The sequence below is a fragment of the Embiotoca jacksoni genome, unplaced genomic scaffold, assembly GCF_022577435.1.
Source record: "Embiotoca jacksoni isolate LCO1_2020_lvr unplaced genomic scaffold, fEmbJac1.0.p SCAF_9, whole genome shotgun sequence".
Classification (NCBI taxonomy): domain Eukaryota; kingdom Metazoa; phylum Chordata; class Actinopteri; family Embiotocidae; genus Embiotoca; species Embiotoca jacksoni.
Genome location: NW_027185447.1, coordinates 4,524,491 through 4,545,136, shown reverse-complemented (window position 1 = coordinate 4,545,136; position 20,646 = coordinate 4,524,491). Strand labels below are relative to the sequence as shown.

Sequence of the window (20,646 nt, the reverse complement as noted above, 5' to 3'; positions counted from 1 at the left end):
TCCCTGTTGACAGAGTAAAGAGATAGCCAGGCCTGCAGCAGCTCTGTTTTACTGCTGGCTGGATGCCATCCTATTACTGCAGGAGTCAAAATCCCCTGATCCCTGTAGTCTGCACACACACACACACACACACACACACACACACACACACACACACACACACACACACACACACACACACACACACACACACACACACACACACACACACATACATACATAACAGCACACTCTATGCAAGTGTGTGTTTCCCTGTAAGAGTTTGTGCATGCATATGTGTGTGTGTGTCAGTCAGTTCCAATGAGAGTGTGAGCCTGTTGAAATTAGCTCTTGTGACAGATTTGCGGGTCAAACCCTTAACCCCTGCATGCTTTTGGTCTGTGTCGGTCTAACAACCACAAAAGCTTCCGTCTCTAAGCCTGCTTGTCGCAGTCAGGTCATTGGTTCAAATCTTTGGCCTGTTTGGGTAAATCCAGGCAGGAAAACATCACAAGCACAACGCCAAAACAGTGTTGAGGATGCCACTTAACCTGTATCCACCGGAGCTGCTCAGAGGCAAGAAAGACTGTGGTTGGAGCCCAGTGCTGTAGTGCTGTTTCCGTGTATGTACTGGAATATTTCTTGTTGGGCACTAAAAAAAACTCAGTTAAATGAGACCAAAAAAAACCTACAGAGCAGAACATATGGCAGACAGATCTTTTGTTCCTACCTTCAAATACAACTCACAGGGGTGTCTCTCAAATTACTGACAGTCTCCTGCACCCAAGTCTGCTGTTGTATTGAATCCACCTTCTAATGAGGAAAAGCTTGAATCATACAGACGCCATCTGAGCTGCGTCCTTTCTCCAAGACAGCAGATTACCATTATTTATACAGTCTAGAGAGTGAACGTGTGTCCAGACTATAATCACAGCCATGAAAACTGAAGCTGTGAGCAATAGTCAGGCACAAAGATGCAAAATGTCCCAAAACCTTATTTTTGTATTCGAATTCCTTCAGTGTTCATTCCCAGACATGGTTCTGCCAGGCTTCTTGTTATACGATCAGCCAATATAAGGTGATTCATACTTGCTGCTTCTTTGTGGTAAAATTATTTTAGGTGTATCAAGGCTCTTGAAAATGCTCACTAATTAGAAAAAAACAGCATCAGATGCCGCAGAAGGGTTAATTTGTAATCAGATTGTACTAGTCACAGTCATAGTTTTAGCTAACATGAGAATTCATCATTATGGCAGCTGTAAATTCACAACATATGTTAATGCGATCCTCCCATGTGTAGTATAAGCCGAGGAGAGAGGCGGGCAGATCCAAACCTTGTCTGAGGTTTTTATATTAGATCTGTGAGGAATGACCGATCAGCCTGCAGGAGACAGGAAATAGGTAGGAAGTGGAAGAGGTGACGGCGTAATGTGGGCAATAAAACATAATGTGTACACATAAACACACATTCACAGCCCTGTGCCCACTCCTTTGCCTCTCACACAACCAGGTTACATAATTAAAAAGGCTCCACTATGATGAAAAAAATGTGAAGAAAAGATTTTTAAAATATCTGTGAAATGGAAATGAAACCTGTTTGGGTTACATAAGCAGAATAAAGAAAGAGATTCTCCTTTTGCTCCTGTAATCCATCCTCCTCCTATCTCTCCTTCTCTAGTGTCTCTTCTTCTCCTCTATACTTCCTCATCTTCTCTAATTCATTTTCTATATCCTTCCTCTTCTCTTCTCCTCCACCTTTAATTCAACCCTCTCTTTCTCTCCTCCTCAAGCTTCATCTGTCTTCTTTATCTTCCCCTCCACTTCCTCTCCTTGAAGTGATTCTCCTCTTTTCTCTTATACGTTGTAGTTGCTCTCCTGCTTTTATTGCCTCTCCTCCTATATATATATCTTTCCCCTCACTTGTCTGTGTCTCACCCTCTTAAGTCTAACAGTGCATGTCCAGATCTACACATTTGATTGGTGTGTTGTATATGTTTTAGCGCACAGGTCAAGACTTCATTAAATAAAAGCAGTCACTCCGCAGCCCTCACATTCTTTCACTGACATACATTTATAGTGTACATGATTTCCAAATGCGATATTGTAAACAAAAACAAACAGACTGCGTGCAGTTGACATTTTCTCATCTCGGATGTGTTGGAACATCATTGAGATTAATCGCAGAACAAATCATTTTATGCTGAAGTTTTTCATTTTCAGTTTATCTGTTTTCTCATTTGAACTTGGTTCACTTTAATTCACTTAACTTTATTGGCAAGACAACAGAAAATTGAAAATAGAAAAAAAATCCATCAAGTTGTAATTAAATGATGATAAGTAACTTACTTTGTTTTTGTTACACAGTCAGTGATTAATAATATGACTTTGGGCCTAGCTCAGATATGTAAAACAATTCATCGGAGAAGCTCAGTGGGAATTGTCTCATCACTAAAATTGCCAATAACTAAAAGACATCTTAAACACAGCTTTGTTTGTAAGGATCAAAAAATTGGGAGCCACTTGTTATATATATAATAAATCGTAACTGGTCAGCACCTATATATCACCTTTTTACCTAAGCCGTTTACACAGTGCTTTACAATGTTTCCCATTCACACTCACACACCAATGGCAACAGAGATGTCCTGCAAGGTGCTGGACTGCCATTGGGAGCAACTTGATGCTTAGTCCTTGGCCTTTATTCACTCTGGCATGTGGACAGGAGGAGCCAAAGATTTAACCGGCAGTCTTGTAATTAGTGGGCAACCTACTCTACCATCTGAGCCAAAGTTGACCATATAATACATTACAATGTATAATCAGCAAAGTATCAAATGGCAGAAAAAGTGACATATTAACCTCCAAAATCTAGTGCAGGTGAAATATAATGTAAATACTGAACTAACGTAAAGTACAAGTGCTTAGTGTAACGTACATGTACAGTAAATACACGTGTCACCACTGCATGTACAACCAGCCGATACCTCTGACAATCCAGGACAGAAAGGCAGGCTGGCAGCAACACTGAAGTAATATGGTGATGTGTGAATTAATAAGAGAACTGAAGTAGACAAAAGTTACTTTGCTGAGTAATTGGTTAAATAATTGGTCAAGTAATGCAATTATTTTGAAAGAAGTAACTGTAACTAAATAAAACTGCAAGCAGTGATATGCCGGCCCTCGCACGCTGCACAAAACTTCAAGAAAATTCATGAAGCAAAATAACAGTCAAACTTTTAAAACATAAAACAACTGTTGAGCAGATTTTGTAAAAAAGATTCAGGTTAAGAAAGATCTTTTAATGAACGTTTTAGCGCCATCATCAAGTCAAATATTTGTCTTCTCGTTTATTTTTTTCACCAATTTCTGCAAAAGGATTGATATAAAATATCATCTGTTGTTTGTGTTACTTCGTGCTAAGTGATAGTTAGCAAACATTAGCATGCTAACATGCTGAACTACAGTGGTTAAGGGGTAAACAGAACGCCTGATGAACACCAGCATGCCATTATGAGCATGTTAGCGTGCTGATTTCAGCAGTTGGCTCCATGCGCTGTTGTGTCTACAGTAAGTGATCATTATGGCTGTAAGAGGAAACGTGTGCTGTTACAGTGGGGACACGCAGATAGACATTAAACAATCCTTCATGTGTGCACTCTGCTGTTCTCTCACAGTCTGTTACATTTACAAGGAAGCACACAGCTCAGCAGACACTGTGACTACATTTCAAGAGAACTGATTGGTCCAGTCAGCGATCAGTCATAACATGTCTGCGCTCTAATTGGCTCGGTTGAGTGTTTGACCTCAGGTGGAAATATTGCTGCAGAAATATTGATTTACTGTGTGGTTGTCATGGTGATGATGATGATGATGATGGTGAGGACGCATGGCTTTGTGTCATTTGTGCCATGTAGAGTTGTGTTGTGGAATATAAAGTGTCACTGAAGGTCAGTCTTGGACTGGACTGGTAGCACCGGGAGGAATCTGGTTCCGGTGATCTGATGGTGAAACGACAAGAGGGCAGCTTTACCTACTTAGAAGACAATCAGTACCACCTCTCCTCCTCCCCACACCACAAACGGTACTCCAACCTCCTCCACGTATCTGATAGCTATCAGCAGAGGCCTAGACTATGGAGCAGGTTCAACATATACAGGATATTGTTCTGTTATCTGCCTACACTAAGCCTGACAGTCACATTATCATGCTAAGCAGCCGACAGTTACCCAATCCAGCTATTAGCGTGTTCACAAAAAAGGGGCGGGGTTTGAAGCTTCTGACCAATCACAAACATGGACAAGTGTACTGGCAGCACAGGGGCATATTTTACAAAACTATAGCCTAATATATTTGAAAAATACAAATTAGTTAGACACATCATTCAGGCTATAAGCAGCACAGCTGTAGCTGCAAAAATTAGGTAGGACAGCTGGCCAAAAAAACCTTTCAGACTGTGTGCATATGCAAATTAATTGGCTTATAATATCACTGCCCCATCATTAGATCACAAGTAGATCTGACTATAATTACAGTGTATTCCATTAATTTACTGCTTAGGTGTAATCTTTTGGTGTGGACAACAAGTTTAGCCTTATACTTTCAGCTGCAACCTTGGCAGGGTCAAACCGACCTGGGCTCAAATAAATAAAACCTTTCAAAGCAATGAGTAGCAATTACAAGGCTTTTTCGTGTTTCTCTCAGTCTCTGTTGTTGGATGACATCAGTATACAAAAGTACTTTATGAAACAGAATCTATATCTGTGAAATAAAAAAATTGTCAGGGAAAGCCAAAGAGGTTTGTCTGTCTCTGAACACGTTATCCTCCACAGAGACGCTCTCACTACCTACACACAGAGCTCCACGTGATCTTCAAGATTGGTGATGCCATTTTCTCAGAGAATTGATTGGTCAACAGGTGCTTTTATGCTGCTTTTATGTTTTAATCTGTTTTCTCGAACTTAGTCTCCTCTGAAGCTCTTAGTTCTGCAGCATAAGTTACCATGGCGATGTATCCTGGTAAGAAGTGGACTCAAAACTGAAGTTACTTTACGAGGGAACTCCAAATCCTGCTTTGTGGTACAGGCCTTTTGGCTTGCTAGTCCTGAATTTTGTATGCACTATTGACCCCAAACACCTCCCCACGACCTGGAAAAACTGTTGCCAGTGAACAGAATCGAGACTTTAACTGGGATTCCCATTAAACATATCAACATGTCCGTCTCGTCTCTCCTCTTCCCCCACTTGAAGCCACTTACATCAGACTCAGCAGGGAACCACATTCCTCGAGGCTGAGCTGCATTACTGTGTATGTGCGCGCTCTCATGTGCACGTGTTGTCACTCATTTCCTAAATTTTCATCTCCTCTGCCCATTGGGCTTCTCCCCTCTGCTTCCCTCCTCATCCTCTCCTTCCTCCTTCTGGCTGTCCTCCCTCTCTCCTTCTGGTAATCCTTCAGCTACACAGACCTCCTCCATTTCGCACTGGCGCGAGCCCCGCGTCTACATGTGTGTTTGTGCTTGCGTAAGTATGACTATATATGTGTGCCGCAGCAGAGTGCAGCCTAAAGCGGCAGTCAGTGCTAGAGAAGTGTGCGCTCGAGCAGAACAATGGCATTCTGGGTAAAAATAGCCCTCGCTCTGTTGGAGGGAGAAAAAAATGAGACAGGCAGAGAGACAGAGACAATAGGGAGGGTAAGAGCTCAGAGGAAGTTTAACTATCCTGGAGTGAAAAGAGAAACGTGAGAGACTGAAGGTGCAAATATGTGAAAAGTCAAACAGAAAGACATTAAAAACATGAGGATGACTCAGGAAGAGGTGTCTTTGAAGCAATCACACTTATAATGTGAATATGAACATGTACAAACTGAGATCCCTCAGTAGTTTAAGATGAACCTAATTTTAATGCTCTGATGTTTTTTCCGAACATTACTGCCAGTATAGAAGTTGAGAGTGAAGTAGTAAGATTGTTGCTGTCATTACCAGCATCCATATCGCTTAAGTCTTAGTGCACCGTTCCATCTATTGTCATATTTCAGTATGTGACTCGAGGTGAGTGGGCACCTTCTTCGTAATCCAGGGTTTCCAAAACAGGATATGCGTTTTAAGTGCAAAGTGTAAATACCACCAAAACAGTCAGATGATGTTTACACGTGAACGTCATTGACTGTGTATAAAATTGGACATAGTCTCTGGGCGGTGTAATACCATTAACAAATTCTGCATTTAAATGAGGTTGTGTTTACTGTATTCACAAGAAGAGCCCATATGAACGTGGCCCTCTTGTGGTATTCATGATGTTGGAACTCAAAATTATTGGTACGCCCCGTGTGTTCGCTTACAGAATTGGCAGAGGCTATTGAAGTTCAATTGTCATTGAATGTTAAGGTAATTCATTGTATATAGTAATTTTAGTTGTATTGACTTTTTCTTTGTAATTTAATGATACATCTGAGGAAAATGTTGATGTCCCAATGGCCTCATCTTTTCCCTCTAACATTATGTCTTAGTATGTATTACGTTTCCCACCTGCTAGTTTGTTAAATTGTTTGCGTCTAGAAGCTTCTAAATTGCCTCTAAAAAGCCAAGATGGCAACGGCCATAACAGCAGTTCACAAACCACTGTTGATGTCATGGTGGGTTGCCACATGGTGAAAACACATACATACACATTTAGTTGGACCAGTAGAATGGAAATAGGAAAACAAAAGACAGAGAAAGAAACAAGGTAATAGAAACCCTTCACTTTGGAGTATTTAGTTCTCAGGGACAGTTTTCGATAAATTAGTCACTTTCATTGATATGTAATTGTAAGTACTCCATTCAACTAAGACATGGTGAAAAAGTGGTGAGTTCCTCCTACAGATTTTTCATGAATTAAATTCAGTGGTGGAAGAGATGTGACAAAAGGCGCGCCCATTGCTTTTTCTGTTACAAAGCGTCAAAAGTTAAGAGGGAACAAAAGCACAAAACAGAGAGAAAAAGAGAAATAATGAAAAACATGACAAAAAGAAGTGTAAAGGAAACAGAGAAAGCTGGAAGGTAGAGTGAAAATAAATCCAACAATGCTCAGCACAGTTTGAAAGGACAGACACTTAGAAAGAAAGAGACCTAAAGTGAGAGAGAGTCAGAATGCATAATATGCCGCAGAATGAAACGAACCGATGAAAAGAAAACGGCAGCGCTCTGCAAAGAGAATTAGGACTGATGGAGCATTTTAGTGAGTGGTATTGACAGCAGGAGAAATGGGCCAGATTGTTTGTGCTATGTAGGTTAAGTGGCCACTGCTGGGTTACTCTGCAGGACAATACACACGCACACACAGTTACACACAAACATGCACATGTGATATTATCTGAAGGTTTGAATGTACTTTCTCAGAGAAAAGGAGGGAATGAGTTCACTTCACTAAAAATGATTCGACAGTCGTGTCCTCTACTACTGTACAGCGAAGAGCTTCAGGGGGTGTACACAAACACACAGTAGTGTGTAATCAGTTGCATTTTGTGATGAAATAGTAAGTCAGTCAACAGATCATCAGTTCATCATCAGCTAATTTGATCATTGTTGAAGGCATTTATCAAGTAAATATATCCAACCTGGGCTCGTTTTCTATCTCTCAAATATGTTTTACTTTGTTCTATATGCTTCAAAAAGCTCCTTTTTTTTTTTTTGAAATATTTTTAGTTTGGAAGCAGAAAGTATTTTGTTGGAAGAAAAACATGTGGTGAATGTGGTGATTTCTAAAAGAGAAAGCTCTGCCCAAAACAGCATTAGTCACTGTGGACTCAGAGGGAGATGCAGTGTTTTGTATGACACACACATAATCACAGATAAACTCTCAAAAGGATTGAGAGAAAGACAGAGAGGGAGCGAGATAAAGGAGGCTCGAGAGGAAGGAGAGCTATTAAAGGCTGAATGAGCAGGAGAGGGGAGTTACAGTAGAGAGAGGTTTGTGTGGAGAGGAAGAGACGAGCGGGTGGAAAAGTACAGAGATGGCAGATAAGTGTTGGAGAGGGAGGGCTGCATCTGTCAATTATTCATTACATGAGTAATACAGCCACTCTTCAGCCCCAAACAGCATTAGCTGTCCTGGATAGAGAGAGACAGACAGATAATAAACAGAAGGTGGTGGCGGTAGGTGGTGAGAAGAGAAAATAGATCATTCTCAGCTAAATCAGCACGTTATTTGATTGCGATTATAAATATATATTGAAAGCAACCCTCTACTCTGCAGTATGTTACTAAAGTCTGTAGTATTTCTGCCCTGCTCCTACCAGAGATCACCTGTTGGTCAAACAGTTTGATCGTGACTGTGAATAATAAAAACACTTGAATAATAACCCTACAGAAAATGATCACATAAAAATCAACACGTCTTCCAACCCACATGACCGTGGTCGGTTGTTTCTACCCTCAAATTCAAACCCACAGGAGTGTTTCTTAAATTGGCAGCCCTGGTTAGTTTTAGGCATAAAAAACACTTTTGGAAAGATATTGGTTGAGGTTAAAATGATTACTCAAACTGTGATGTATGCTTAAGTTACAACTTCCTTAAATTTACACAACCTTCATTGTCAATTCAACAGTAAATGGGGTTGGAAAAATGTATCCTGGCTTCTGGTTGGAAAAAGGAAGCGAACATTAGTCACCTGCACCTGTCTTATGCAACCTTTGTCGTCATGGCAATAGTAACAATGGATGGAAAAGGGTAGTTAACACTGGTCTCTTGCACCCATTAAACCATCCAACCAACTCACGTTCTCCAAAAAAGGGAAAACGCAAGTCATATACACCCCAACTGAACGCAGATTATCATTATCTGTACGCTCAGCTTTAAAGTTGAACTGTTGGTCGCAATAAAACTGCTAGCACAAAAGACCTGTGGGTTTGTTTGTTTTGAAGGAGGACAGTCTCCCAAAAAATGTGCAGCTCCCCGCTGCTTCACACAGCTGTATAATGAGTTTCACCTCATCGTTTTGTTCGAGTCCTTGAGCGCCATTTTAAAGCACAGCAGACTGCTCTAAAAACCCTTTGAACCCCAACTGCTCAGCACCATTAGGCAGACAGACACTGTTCGCAACTAACTGGCAAACATAGTAGAGCACTTAACAATTGGTAACACAACACTTGAAGCTCCCAGCACTACTTAGCTCTGTATCTACCATCTCCAGAGGGAATATCTGCCTATAAGACCTAAGCAGGGAGAATGCATTCACCGGGTTGCCAAAAACATGACTCCAAACAAATGACAACTGTTCCCCAATATCACCTTGAAAGGTGAAGAGTCAGTTTTGCGTTCACAACCTGTTTCCAATACCACTAAGTTGCCAAAAGAACGAGTGATTGCAGGTTTAATTCAATTAGAGTGTCTGTAGATGAAGCTCTTTCTTCATCTTCTTCGCTATGGTGACTATCAGTGCTTATATTTAGTCAAGTATCTTGAGCTTGTTTTGTTTTAACACATATTTAAAAAAAAATGTCCTCAAATATCATCAAATAGAATACAGATACATTACTTCAGAAGAGGCTCAAGAAGGTTAAAAGTGCTGTAGTAATTCTTTAAATGTCATGTATGCAGATAATTCATGCAACTAGTTTGGTTCAGTTGCAGCAAACAAATGAAAAAGATTATATGGTGTGTGTGTGTATGTGTGTCTTGATTTTTTTTTGTGACTCAGCCTCATTGCGTGAAACTTGTGTGAGTGGAGCTGATGAGATGAAAATAGGAGGAGCTGTCAGAGTGACTTGGCCTTTTAGAAACGTGCGTCAGCTCAGCTTGGCCTGCTGCAGCTCTGATAGCTCTGTCTGGAAATAAGACTTTCAGAGTGTACACAATACGTGCATGTGCGTGCGTAAATGTGTGTGTGCGCAGTTGTGTGTGCAGTTGTTGCTGAATTCTGCTATTTAAATGGAGTCGACATATTGAATGTTACAACTATTAATCGGTGTGTTAAGTTGTCGGTCTTATTTAACTGAAGAAGTTGAATGAGAACACATCATTTTAATGTGAGTCCTGAAAGAGTAGTTTGGGTTAAATGGAGTGATGTTTCACACACACACACACACACACACACACACACACACACACACACACACACACACACACACACCTGGGTGCTGCCCATTGCTGCAGTCTTTACTGTTAGTAGTAATATAGTGGTGACTTTATGACGAGGCTCTAGTAGTCAAGCCAGTAACATAACATTTAAAGGTTGACATTACCAGATCTTTAAAGTGATTTGTTTAGAAACAAATCCTTCCTGATTGTATTATCGTGCCCAATGATGCTTTATTATGAAATTTTCCTTCCAGCTTAGTTTTGATTCTTTGAGATAACCTTTCCAAAGCATTAGCAATGGACAGGAAGGAATTTAGATGCACTTGAGCTTTGATAAAATTATTGTGTCTACAAATATGTTTTATTAAATATGTTATTGCAATGATTTCATAACAAAACATTACCATCCTACTGTGGAGAAAAGGCTGGTTGTCATTAAGTGCCTGCTTTTTGTCCTCTGTGTGTTTCAGAAAAAGGAGTGGTTATGTCTCAACTGCCAGACCCAGCGGCTGATGTCCGGAGGCGGTCTCGACGATCCTCCGCTTCCCATCCCTCATCCATCTCCCAAGCATCAGCCAATGGGCTCGCCTCGTCACCAGACGCCAACCAGTCAGCAGAGCCCCCTCCACAAACCCACCAATCAGCAGGGACCCAGGCCAGCCCAGCCGCAGAAACCGCAGGCGGGAACTGGCGGACCGTTTGCGCCCATGGCTGCCAAACAACCAACCGACACCAAGACCACGACGCCATCTACGGCACCTGTACCGACCATGGAGACCCAGAAACAGCCAAAACCCACAGAGGAGAAGCCCAAGACGGAGCTTGACAACCAGACTGCCAAAGACACCAAGCCCTCACAGAAGAGAGGAGAGCAGATCACACCCATCAAGGAAATTAAGAAGTCCAGGCACTATGATGTAAGTCTGATTTGTTTTATAAAGTCTGGTGTAGCCCAGGCTGCCTCTCTATATGTTGAACTATGGGTAATGACGACAAGTTGATACAAACAGTGAAGTGGTTTTACAATTAATGAAATGTGTACCAAATATATAGGGCACTAACATGTGCAATGGAAGGAAAATACAAAAATCGGACTATTTTTCAGTGAGTATTCTGTGGTGACCATAGTTCAACATACAGGCCTTTGTACCAGTATATACAGCACACGTGCAGGTTACATTATGTGTTAATGTGTGGCTGTTTCAGCACCGCCCTGCTTTACATTCATGCTGTTTTTCCATCAACCTTCATGAGCTTAGTGGAAACGCCTGCCCCTTTTTAGCACCAGATAAGTGTGGTCTACAGGATTTTGTCCTTGATGGACTTCCAATCAATGCTGATGGACTTTCTTTAGAGTTCAAAAGGCCAAAGTCCTGTTCTTCTTCTTGCTAGTTCTCGTTCTTCGAGCTTCTTGAAGACCGTACTCAGACAGTTTTTTCTAAAGCTAGTAGAATGAAGGCTAGGTTAGCTTGATTATTGCACTAATGTGCCATCTCACTTCATTCATTCATTCATTCAGCCTGACGTCACGTTCACATTAGCCAAGATCTTGTTTCAAGATGGATGTAACTGAGCAGTCGATTCATCATTAATATAATTTGTAGTTAGCACAGTAACTGCAGTGTCAGTCATTTCACTCCTCCATGCATCTTGCCATATTTATGAATATAGAAAGTAGCAAGTTTGCTATGTAGGTAGCTTGAACCCCCATACAAAGCTTTCAATGCTTGATTGTTTTTCAAATTGGTGAAAACAGCCATCAGTGAGCACAACACCAAACCTATTTGAATTTCGGAGCCAAGCTGAGGAGCAGATAATAATTCAGAGGTCTGGTACCAGACTAAAGGCCAAGCAGGAGAGCAGCTGGAACTCGAGGGCTAAAAAGACATACACTCCTCTAACTCCCTAAAAACTAGACTGGATTCAGCACTTCCTGATCCTAAAGTGCTAAAGTTAACTTGTACATTGTCAGCATAACTTGGGAAGTTTTTGTTGTCTGAAACCTAAAAACTGTCTTTTACCACTTTACGTTTAGGGGATCTTGCATTTAAGGCGATGTTTTTCTTCATGGATGAATCACGGTGGCATCTTGAGGCCATTCATGCTATTGTGAAGTCGGCCTACATGACATAATTGTTTACAGATATGAACTTGAAAGGTTTCTTAGAACAGATATGTGAGTTATTACAGTAGTTTGACCAGCAGTCACACGGAGAATAAATGTAACACCAGAACAACAGACATTTTCCAAGAGAGCTTTTGCTGGCCTCTTTTTTCCACGTGAAATAAAGAAATTGCTTTTTGTGTATGTTTGGGACTCAAATCTCCCATTATTTACTTATGAATATTTTAGATTTTTTTTCTGCCTGTTTCTTGCTGTTATGAATTCAAAATATTTTACTTGGTCCCTGATCCAAAAAAACACTTCCAAGTTGTTTTTTTTCTTTCAGTTAAAATGTAACTCATGACGCAATTGTAATAGTGAATTCTTGCTGATACGTCTTTTATTTGTTTTATTTATAGTTACGTGATTATTTTTTAAATCACAAAGCTCATGACGACAGTGACGAGTGAGATGCATCAAAGTTTACACTTTATATTGCCATCTTTTGCTTATTTACAATAGAATGGGATGAAATGGAGTTTAATATGTTTGTGGAAACAATTTGCTGAAGTGTTGTATTGGCCCTGCCTCCTTTTTGCTACACTGTAGAATTGATCCTCTCTCCAAAGAGCTCTTATTACTTCCCGTGATTTTGTTTTTCTCTGTGGTGTTTCTTGCTCAGTCCGGTCATTATACTTCTTGACTTTTATACTACTTAATTCCTCATTTAAAGCATGTTTGTTGTTTGTATTTATTTCACAAAATGTCTCTGTATATGAATGCCTATTTTTTGTGGACCATATTTTTATTCAGATTGGTGATTGTAGTCGAGCTCAGTTGGCTAATTATCCTGATATGCTAATCCCCCTGTATAAAAAAGATGGTTATTTTACACGAAGCAGAGTTGTGGTGTTACTTTGAGTTGTAAGTTGAAACCAATTACCGTCTCCTTTAGAGTTGGATGTCCATGGCTGTTTGGAAAGCATGTCACTGATTCTCTCTTCACCGTATGCTTATGGCTGCAAGTGGCAGCATGTCATTCATGGATTACTATGGGAGAGACAGAAGGAAAGAAAAAGACAGAAGGAGAACAAATGAAATGCCTTTTCTTACCATTAAAATATGTATAAAGATTGGCATGTAATGAATATGTTAAACCTCCGAGGCCCTCAGCTCCAGTAATGCTGGTTTAGAATTTTTCAGTGACACTGTAGACCTTGTTCATTTGAGGAACAGCTAAGAAATTAAAGTACAGAGAGCTCAGATTATAGTCTTTGAAGTATTGTGACCATCGTAAGAGGTTTCCCCGAAAAGATTTCCATAATTTATATCTATTTTGTATTCTTTCTTCCATCCCCCTTTCATTTACCAGGTTAGTCCCTTTGAGATTATGATTTGGCATGTTATTACCAGACATCTGTGACAGAGCCATTGATGAATGAGTTTTAAGTCGTTTTTTAGTTCCAGCCATGTTAACTTTATCATCTTATTTTGAGATCATTATAAAAAAAAAGAAAAGAAATTCACTCCTAAAAAAACACAGTTTGACTAACCTCCTTCCATCAATGGCTCAAAGAACTGTTAACAAATTTAACAACTATGAGTCACATTATGATAACTGTATAATCATGTTTGTCTTGATGCTGTATTATTATGTTATTTGACATTTACTACTTTAGAAATCAGATCAATGTCAAAGTTTTAAAATGAAGTTACAGTTTTATTGTTTATGATTTATCTTTATAACGTATTTAAATTGTAATTCGACTCAATGGTATTGAAGTCAAAGTACAGGATTGTGTTTAAAAGGAAGACGTAACAGTCAATGGACATCACGTGTATTACAGTTTATTCAGTTAAGGAAATAGAAAGGGCAAACCTGCAACTTGTGCGCATTATTTACATGTAGCTGTTCTGTTTCTGTGTTTTCCCATATACTTCAACATCCATTGTGAGAACCTCCAGCCTTTTACACAAATTCAATCTTGTTGTTTTTTTTCTCGCAATTAAGCAACTTTTATGGGATAAATTATGAGCATTCAATTTCAGCCCACTCACTTTAAGGCACATCAAATAGGATGGCATTTCTGTAATCTGTAAAAAAAAAATTAAAGTTCATATAAATCAAATCAGATGTTCCCCATTGAATACTTATTTGTCTGTTGGATATTTTTAAGTGAAGGTTTGGCTAATCTGTGACTTGCACTATAATTAATACTTTTTAGCAAAACATGTAGCTATACATGTAGTTCAAGAGAGTTTTTGAGTGTGATGGCTCAACCTCTCCTTTAAACTCAAATACCAGAATGTTGACCAGAGATATGTTTACAACTAACAGTTTGAATGCAAAATAATGACATGTTTTAAAAATTGAACACTTTAGGACTGTCCAGTTGTCAGACAAATCTTGAATTGATATATCTAGGTCGTGTATTTGGACCTATTTTTCAGTCAAATTCCTCAGATATTTACCCATTTTTAACTTATATTTACGTCAAAATTAGACAGAAATCCTTCATTTTATAGCTAAAATCGCAATCGGATTTTATGTGGGCTTAAATTGTTTGAAGATTGATGTGCTTAACCAGCATATCAAAGTTTGCACATTCACACATTCCGTATGAATTAACACTTAAATTAAGTACCACAGTTCTCCCAAATCTAATGAATTTATTTATTTATTTTTCTCTCTTTAGGACACAAAAAACAACAGCACCCATGACTTGTCACGCAGCCCTCAGAGCCTCAGTGATACCGGCTACTCCTCTGATGGCATCTCCAGCTCCCACAGTGAAATTACAGGTCTAATCCAAGAGGAGGAGATGAAGCTGAGTGAGAGGGGAATCAGTGGACGGGGCTCCCCACCAAGTCCCTCTGAAATCACCAAGCTAGAAAGCTCCATGAGGCCACTGCTGGAGAAGAGCCTCTCTGAAGATAAGGCAGACAGAAGAGGAAGGAAGCACAGAGACAGAGACTTGGACGACAGAGGGAAGCAGCGCCCACGTTCCCTGTCAATCCCACCAGACGCATACGACTCTGATGAGGAACTAGAGGACATAATGGAGGAAGAAGAAGATGGAGGAGACTGGGAGAGTAAACGAAAGGAAGTGAAGGAGGAGAAGAAGGAGAAGAAAAAGAAGGAAAAGGAGGCGGAGCCCACAGAGATGACTGATGAGGAGTTCATGAGGAGACAAATAATGGAGATGAGTGCTGATGAAGACAATGAGGAGGAGGATGAGATGGAGGAAGATGATGATGAGGAAGACGAGGGATATGGCTACCAGAAACCCAAGAAAAGCCACCATAAGCACATCATCTCTGACTCCGGGAAAGAGAAGAGACGCCTTCAGCACCACTCCAGCAGTTTTGAAGAGGAAACCAAGACCTCTACCGATGTCTATAAAGGCTCGGTCGAAGAGGGTGAGGAAGATGTGATGGCATCACAAGGAGGCCTGAGGCGCTTCAAAACCATTGAACTCAATAACACCAATAGCTACAGCCGAGACATGGACCTCAGCAGTGAAAATGACTTAAGCCTTGATCGTGAACCAGAGCTAGAGATGGAGAGCCTGACAGGATCTCCCGAGGAGCGTTCTCGGGGTGACTACTCCTCAACTCTGCCACCCACTTCATCTTCATATGGCTCGGGACAGTCTCCTACTTCCATCTCATCAATGGAGGAAGACAGTGACAGCAGCCCAAGCAGGAGGCAAAGGCTGGAAGAGGCCAAGCAGCAGAGGAAAGCACGCCACCGCTCTCACGGTCCTCTCCTTCCTACCATTGAAGACTCTTCAGAAGAGGATGAACTGAGAGAGGAAGAGGAACTTCTGAGAGAGCAGGAGAAGATGAGAGAGGTGGAACAACAAAGAATAAGAAGCACAGCACGAAAGACCAAGAGGGATAAGGAGGAACTGAGGGCTCAGAGGCGCAGGGAAAGGTCCAAGACACCACCAAGCAATCTCTCACCAATTGAAGATGCTTCTCCAACAGAAGAGCTAAGACAAGCAGCAGAAATGGAAGAGCTACATCGTTCCTCCGCTTCTGAATATTCCCCTCAAAGTCTGGACTCTGAGGCTGAGGGATACGAATCCAAACTGTACAAGTCAGGCAGCGAGTACAATCTACCTACCTTCATGTCTCTCTACTCACCAATAGATAAATCATCGACTACAACAACCACCACAGCACCATCTTCAACTTCCAAACCCCTAAAGAGTGCTGAGGAGGTTTATGAGGAGATGATGAGGAAGGCAGAGATGCTTCAGAAACAACCGCAGCAACAGCAGCAGCATGGAAGACACGGGCAGTACTACGAGGAAGACATTAATGGACAAAGTTACGATGATGAGTATGAATATGAGCAAGATCAAACCGGATATGACAATGAGGCAGCAGAGACAGAAACAGATATTTATGAGGAAATCCGACAAACATCTCAGAACATCACCAAGATGCAGCAGGCCACGGATGAGCAAGTCGAGATTGAGGTCGAGAGCACTTATGCAGACAAACAGCTTTTAGACACAGGCTCAGCCTTTGCGAAGCTACTGGAGCAAAGCAATGCTCTCTTGACTCCAGGGACCAGCCCCACTCAGATCTCAGCTCCTGTCTCCTTTGCTGAAACTGGAGGACGGATCCCTGATGTCAGAGTAACTCAGCACTTCTCTGCAAAGGATGGACACAAAGACAGGATCAAAAGCCAAGCAGGAAAGAATGGAATAACTCCAACAGTGGCTGCCACCACTATCGCAGCTTATGGAGTTTATGCCAGAGATGCAGTAACTATTTCTCAGACTGGTTCAAGCCACACTATGACGTCTACTCAGTCTGATATATGTCGCAGACACACTGGAAGTCCCGCCACATCCTCAGCTACAGTCTCAAGTGTATGCAGCAAGATCGCAGAGATTACCCAAGCCTACAGTCAAAGAGAAATAATCACTAGAAGAGTAGGGGAGACCAGGGGTGTCCAAGTGCGAGACAGCTCAACATCTTCTCCTGAAAGAATTATTGAGCCACGTTCTCCCAAGTATACTACTTATTACAGGAGCACCAGTCCTCCTCTTTCTCCATCGCCACCAACACAGAGTCCCACCCGTTCTCCTTCCAGAAGGGCTACAGCCGAATTCTCTACACAGACTTTCAGTTCTGCATTGCGTATGGACTCATCTGGCTCTGGACCGACATCTCCTGTGACGGCTCAGGGAACCCAAACATCACATCGATCAGTTTCCCCACGCCTCTATCGACAGCAAGCTTCCCAGGATGCCCCATACTCGCCACCTCCAAGCCCAGCTAGGCCAATGACAGTCAACACTGCTACTTCCCCTCTATCTTCGCCTACACGATTTAGCCGCCAATCAACATTTGACTCTTACTCCCCATGTGAGAGCCCTCCAGACACGCCACCTTACCAACAGTCTCCTACACGCAGCTTCTATCGAACACAAAGAGTTGAGAAGGTAAATGTGGGAACTAGTATGGTCACCACAGCTTGCACGTACACCAGAGGGTCCATGTCAATGGATAATATCTCCCTCTGTAGAATATCTACAGTCCCGGGTACTTCTAGAGTAGAACAGGGTCATATGATCCAAGGTGGAAGTGTTGTGGACCTCAGAACAGTCACAAAATCAGCTCCTATTATCATGACTGACCAGGGAATGGATCTCACCTCCTTAGCCACAGAAAGCAGGAAATACCATGGTGGATCAGAAGGTAGCAGACATTCAACGATTGTACAGCCACTGATTATGAACTTGAACACCCAGGAGATCACTACACCAACCACCGTGAGTGTGACTGTGGCTGCGTCGATGTTCATGTCCCAGCCAAAACAGCCAACAGTGTATGGTGATCCCCATCAAAACCGAGTTGATCTGGGTCAGGGTATGGGTTCGGCAGTGTGCCTTTCCCAGAACAAACCACCAATTTCACCTCCAGCTGACCCAACAATACCAAAAATTGATGCCAAACTGGAAGACCTCAGTATCCAACAGAGAGAGTTACAAAAACAACAAGAGAAGCTGCAGAAACAACAAGAGCTCCTTGAACACCAGTTACAGCAGCACCATCAGATGCAACATCATCAGCATCAGGCCTCTGCTTTGGCCAGGTACAACCTTAGTGGTCAGATCCCACCTTTACTCAAAAAGGACTTGCTAGTCAGCCAGACGAGCACTGCCTCAGCTGTGGTCAGTGCAGTGTCACCAGTCATTAACCCTGAGCTGTATGGCGCCGGTCCCATTGAGCTGAAAGGGAAGCCTAGTCCTCCTGGTTTTATGTCAGGAGGTAAATCACCACATAGTATGGTAGTACAGATGGATGGAGGCCCAGAGCCAACCAGGGCAGTGACTCAGCTGGTGAAGGTAGAAGAAGGACAGGATGCTGTGGATCTGACAGGAGGCCAAATTAAACCTGACAACCAACCAGCTTGCTGTGATGTTGTTTACCGTCTTCCATTTGGTGGAAGCTGTGTTGGTGGCTCTGAGAAAGAGGGCATAATGCCTCCATCTGCCCAACCTCTGACCTACGAGTCTGACCAAGAACAACAACCTGTAACATACCATGAGTACCCAATGGATGGACGAAAGGCCTACACATTACCTTTTCCTGGAAGGCTCCAGCCTTCAATGTCTGATACAAACCTTGCTGAAGCTGGACTACAGTCCTACCACTCTAAACTGGAACCACACCTCCAACCCTCAGGAGACCTGGCCATGGATCTAACTGCCATGAAACAGGCCTATGGGGGATATATTGGGATGCAATATGGTTCTTATACAGATTTACGGCATGGAGGAGACATTGCAGCCCAAACACTGCCTATTAGGAGATATAATTCCTTGTCAAACATCAGTTCAGATTATGGATATTCTGCTCGTGACATTGCTGGCTTTCAAGAAGCTAACTTGGCTCAGTATAGTGCTACAACTGCAAGGGAGATCAGCCGGATGTGTGCAGCTCTCAATTCCATGGATCGATATGGAAGCAACCCAGACCTGATGCAGTTTGGAGGCTTGGGGAGAGGAACCGGGCCTGGGGCCTCCAGATTTGCACCAGGTTTCGGCATGAGACAAAACCTCCTCTTTGGATTAGATGGGAAGCCAATCTCTCACAGTCAGGCACTGACCAACCTTATCAATGCCAGGCAGGCAAGTCTGAGAGCCATGTACCCTGCTGCAATCAGATCCTCTGATGGGATGATTTACTCCACCATTCAGACCCCCATCGCCTCTACACTCCCTATCACAACTCAGCCTGCCTCTGTTCTTCGCCCACTCCTGAGGGGAGTCTACAGGCCATACCCCTCTGCCAACATGACACCAGTGCCCCTCTCAAGTCTTAGCAGACTACCGATGAGCCCCAGAATGCCCTTAGCTGGACAAACTCCCGTCCGTTACCCAGCACCAGGTCTTCTCCAGACAATGTCAACTACTGCCACAACTGCTGGTACAACAACAACTTCTGCACCATTAGGGGCCCTAGTGTCTGTTTCCATGGCAACAACTAGCTCAACAGTCCAGGATGAACCAGTTTACCTCGGGAAAGGTGCCACAGTGATCTCCTCCTCATCAGAGGTCATGTCAGTACCAGGTACAGTTGTCATACCAACTGAACAACAACAGCAACCAATAAACCTGTCCCAGGCACACCTGTACAATCAACAACAGCAACAAGCAGCAACTGCTCAGCAGGCACAACAACCTCCTCCTGCAGCTCATGCATACCCACCCTCAGGTTCATCACACACCCACGGCTACACTCAACCTCCAGCAGGCCCGCCTGCCCCCACCATTGCAGGTGGTCTTCCTCCCTTCCCTCCACCAGGCGCTATCCACAAGGAGGGTGAAACCGAGGCAGAGAGACTGCACCGACAGCAGGAGCAGCTCCTACAGATGGAGAGGGAGCGCGTGGAGCTGGAGAAAATCCGGCAACTGCGCCTGCAAGATGAGCTGGAACGGGAAAGAATAGAGCTGAAACTGCACAGGGAGAAGGAGCAGATTCTGGTGCATAGAGAGTTACAGGAGCTGCAGAACATCAAGGAACAGGTAGAGGGAGAAACAGGAGGTGGAATGGAGAGTTTGGTAGTTGTGTGATTATTGCTTTGGCATTGGATGGTTCGTTTTTTGTTATTGTTGTCATGTTTTTTTTCTTTATTTGTGAAGGTGTAAGTTGTGGTGTATTTTTAAATTGCTTTTGCTCAGTGTGTCAGTATTTAGACCTGCTCTGCAAGGTGTATTATTCCCCCCAAATCATCCAAAAGATAGCAAATTCTATATACATTATGTGCCTGTCTTTCAGTGCATGTCAATATTTATGACCAGTGAGACCATTAAATATCCCTATAAAAGGTGGTGTTCAAATTTTGTTATTAGAGAAAATGCTATCTAATGTAATAATTGATTACTTTTTTGTTTCAAAAACATGTTTGCATCCAGCCCGAGTAACAAAGGTCTAGAAATTGCATGCTTTGTTTCTTTCTAGACATTTCCTGTATATGATGT

The 20,646-nt window shown here is 42.2% G+C and overlaps 1 protein-coding gene across 5 annotated transcripts in view; it reads left to right on the top strand.

The window, feature by feature from the left end:
* The window catches only part of bsna (bassoon presynaptic cytomatrix protein a), a 164,953-nt gene that overhangs the window by 106,717 nt on the left and 37,590 nt on the right, over positions 1-20,646 (top strand). For all 5 annotated transcript variants that reach the window (XM_069140446.1, XM_069140444.1, XM_069140443.1 and 2 more), the window contains exons 4-5: positions 10,506-10,952; positions 14,836-20,190. In XM_069140446.1, coding sequence (XP_068996547.1) covers positions 10,506-10,952; positions 14,836-20,190 — 5,802 coding nt within the window. The remainder of the gene's footprint in view (positions 1-10,505; positions 10,953-14,835; positions 20,191-20,646) is intronic.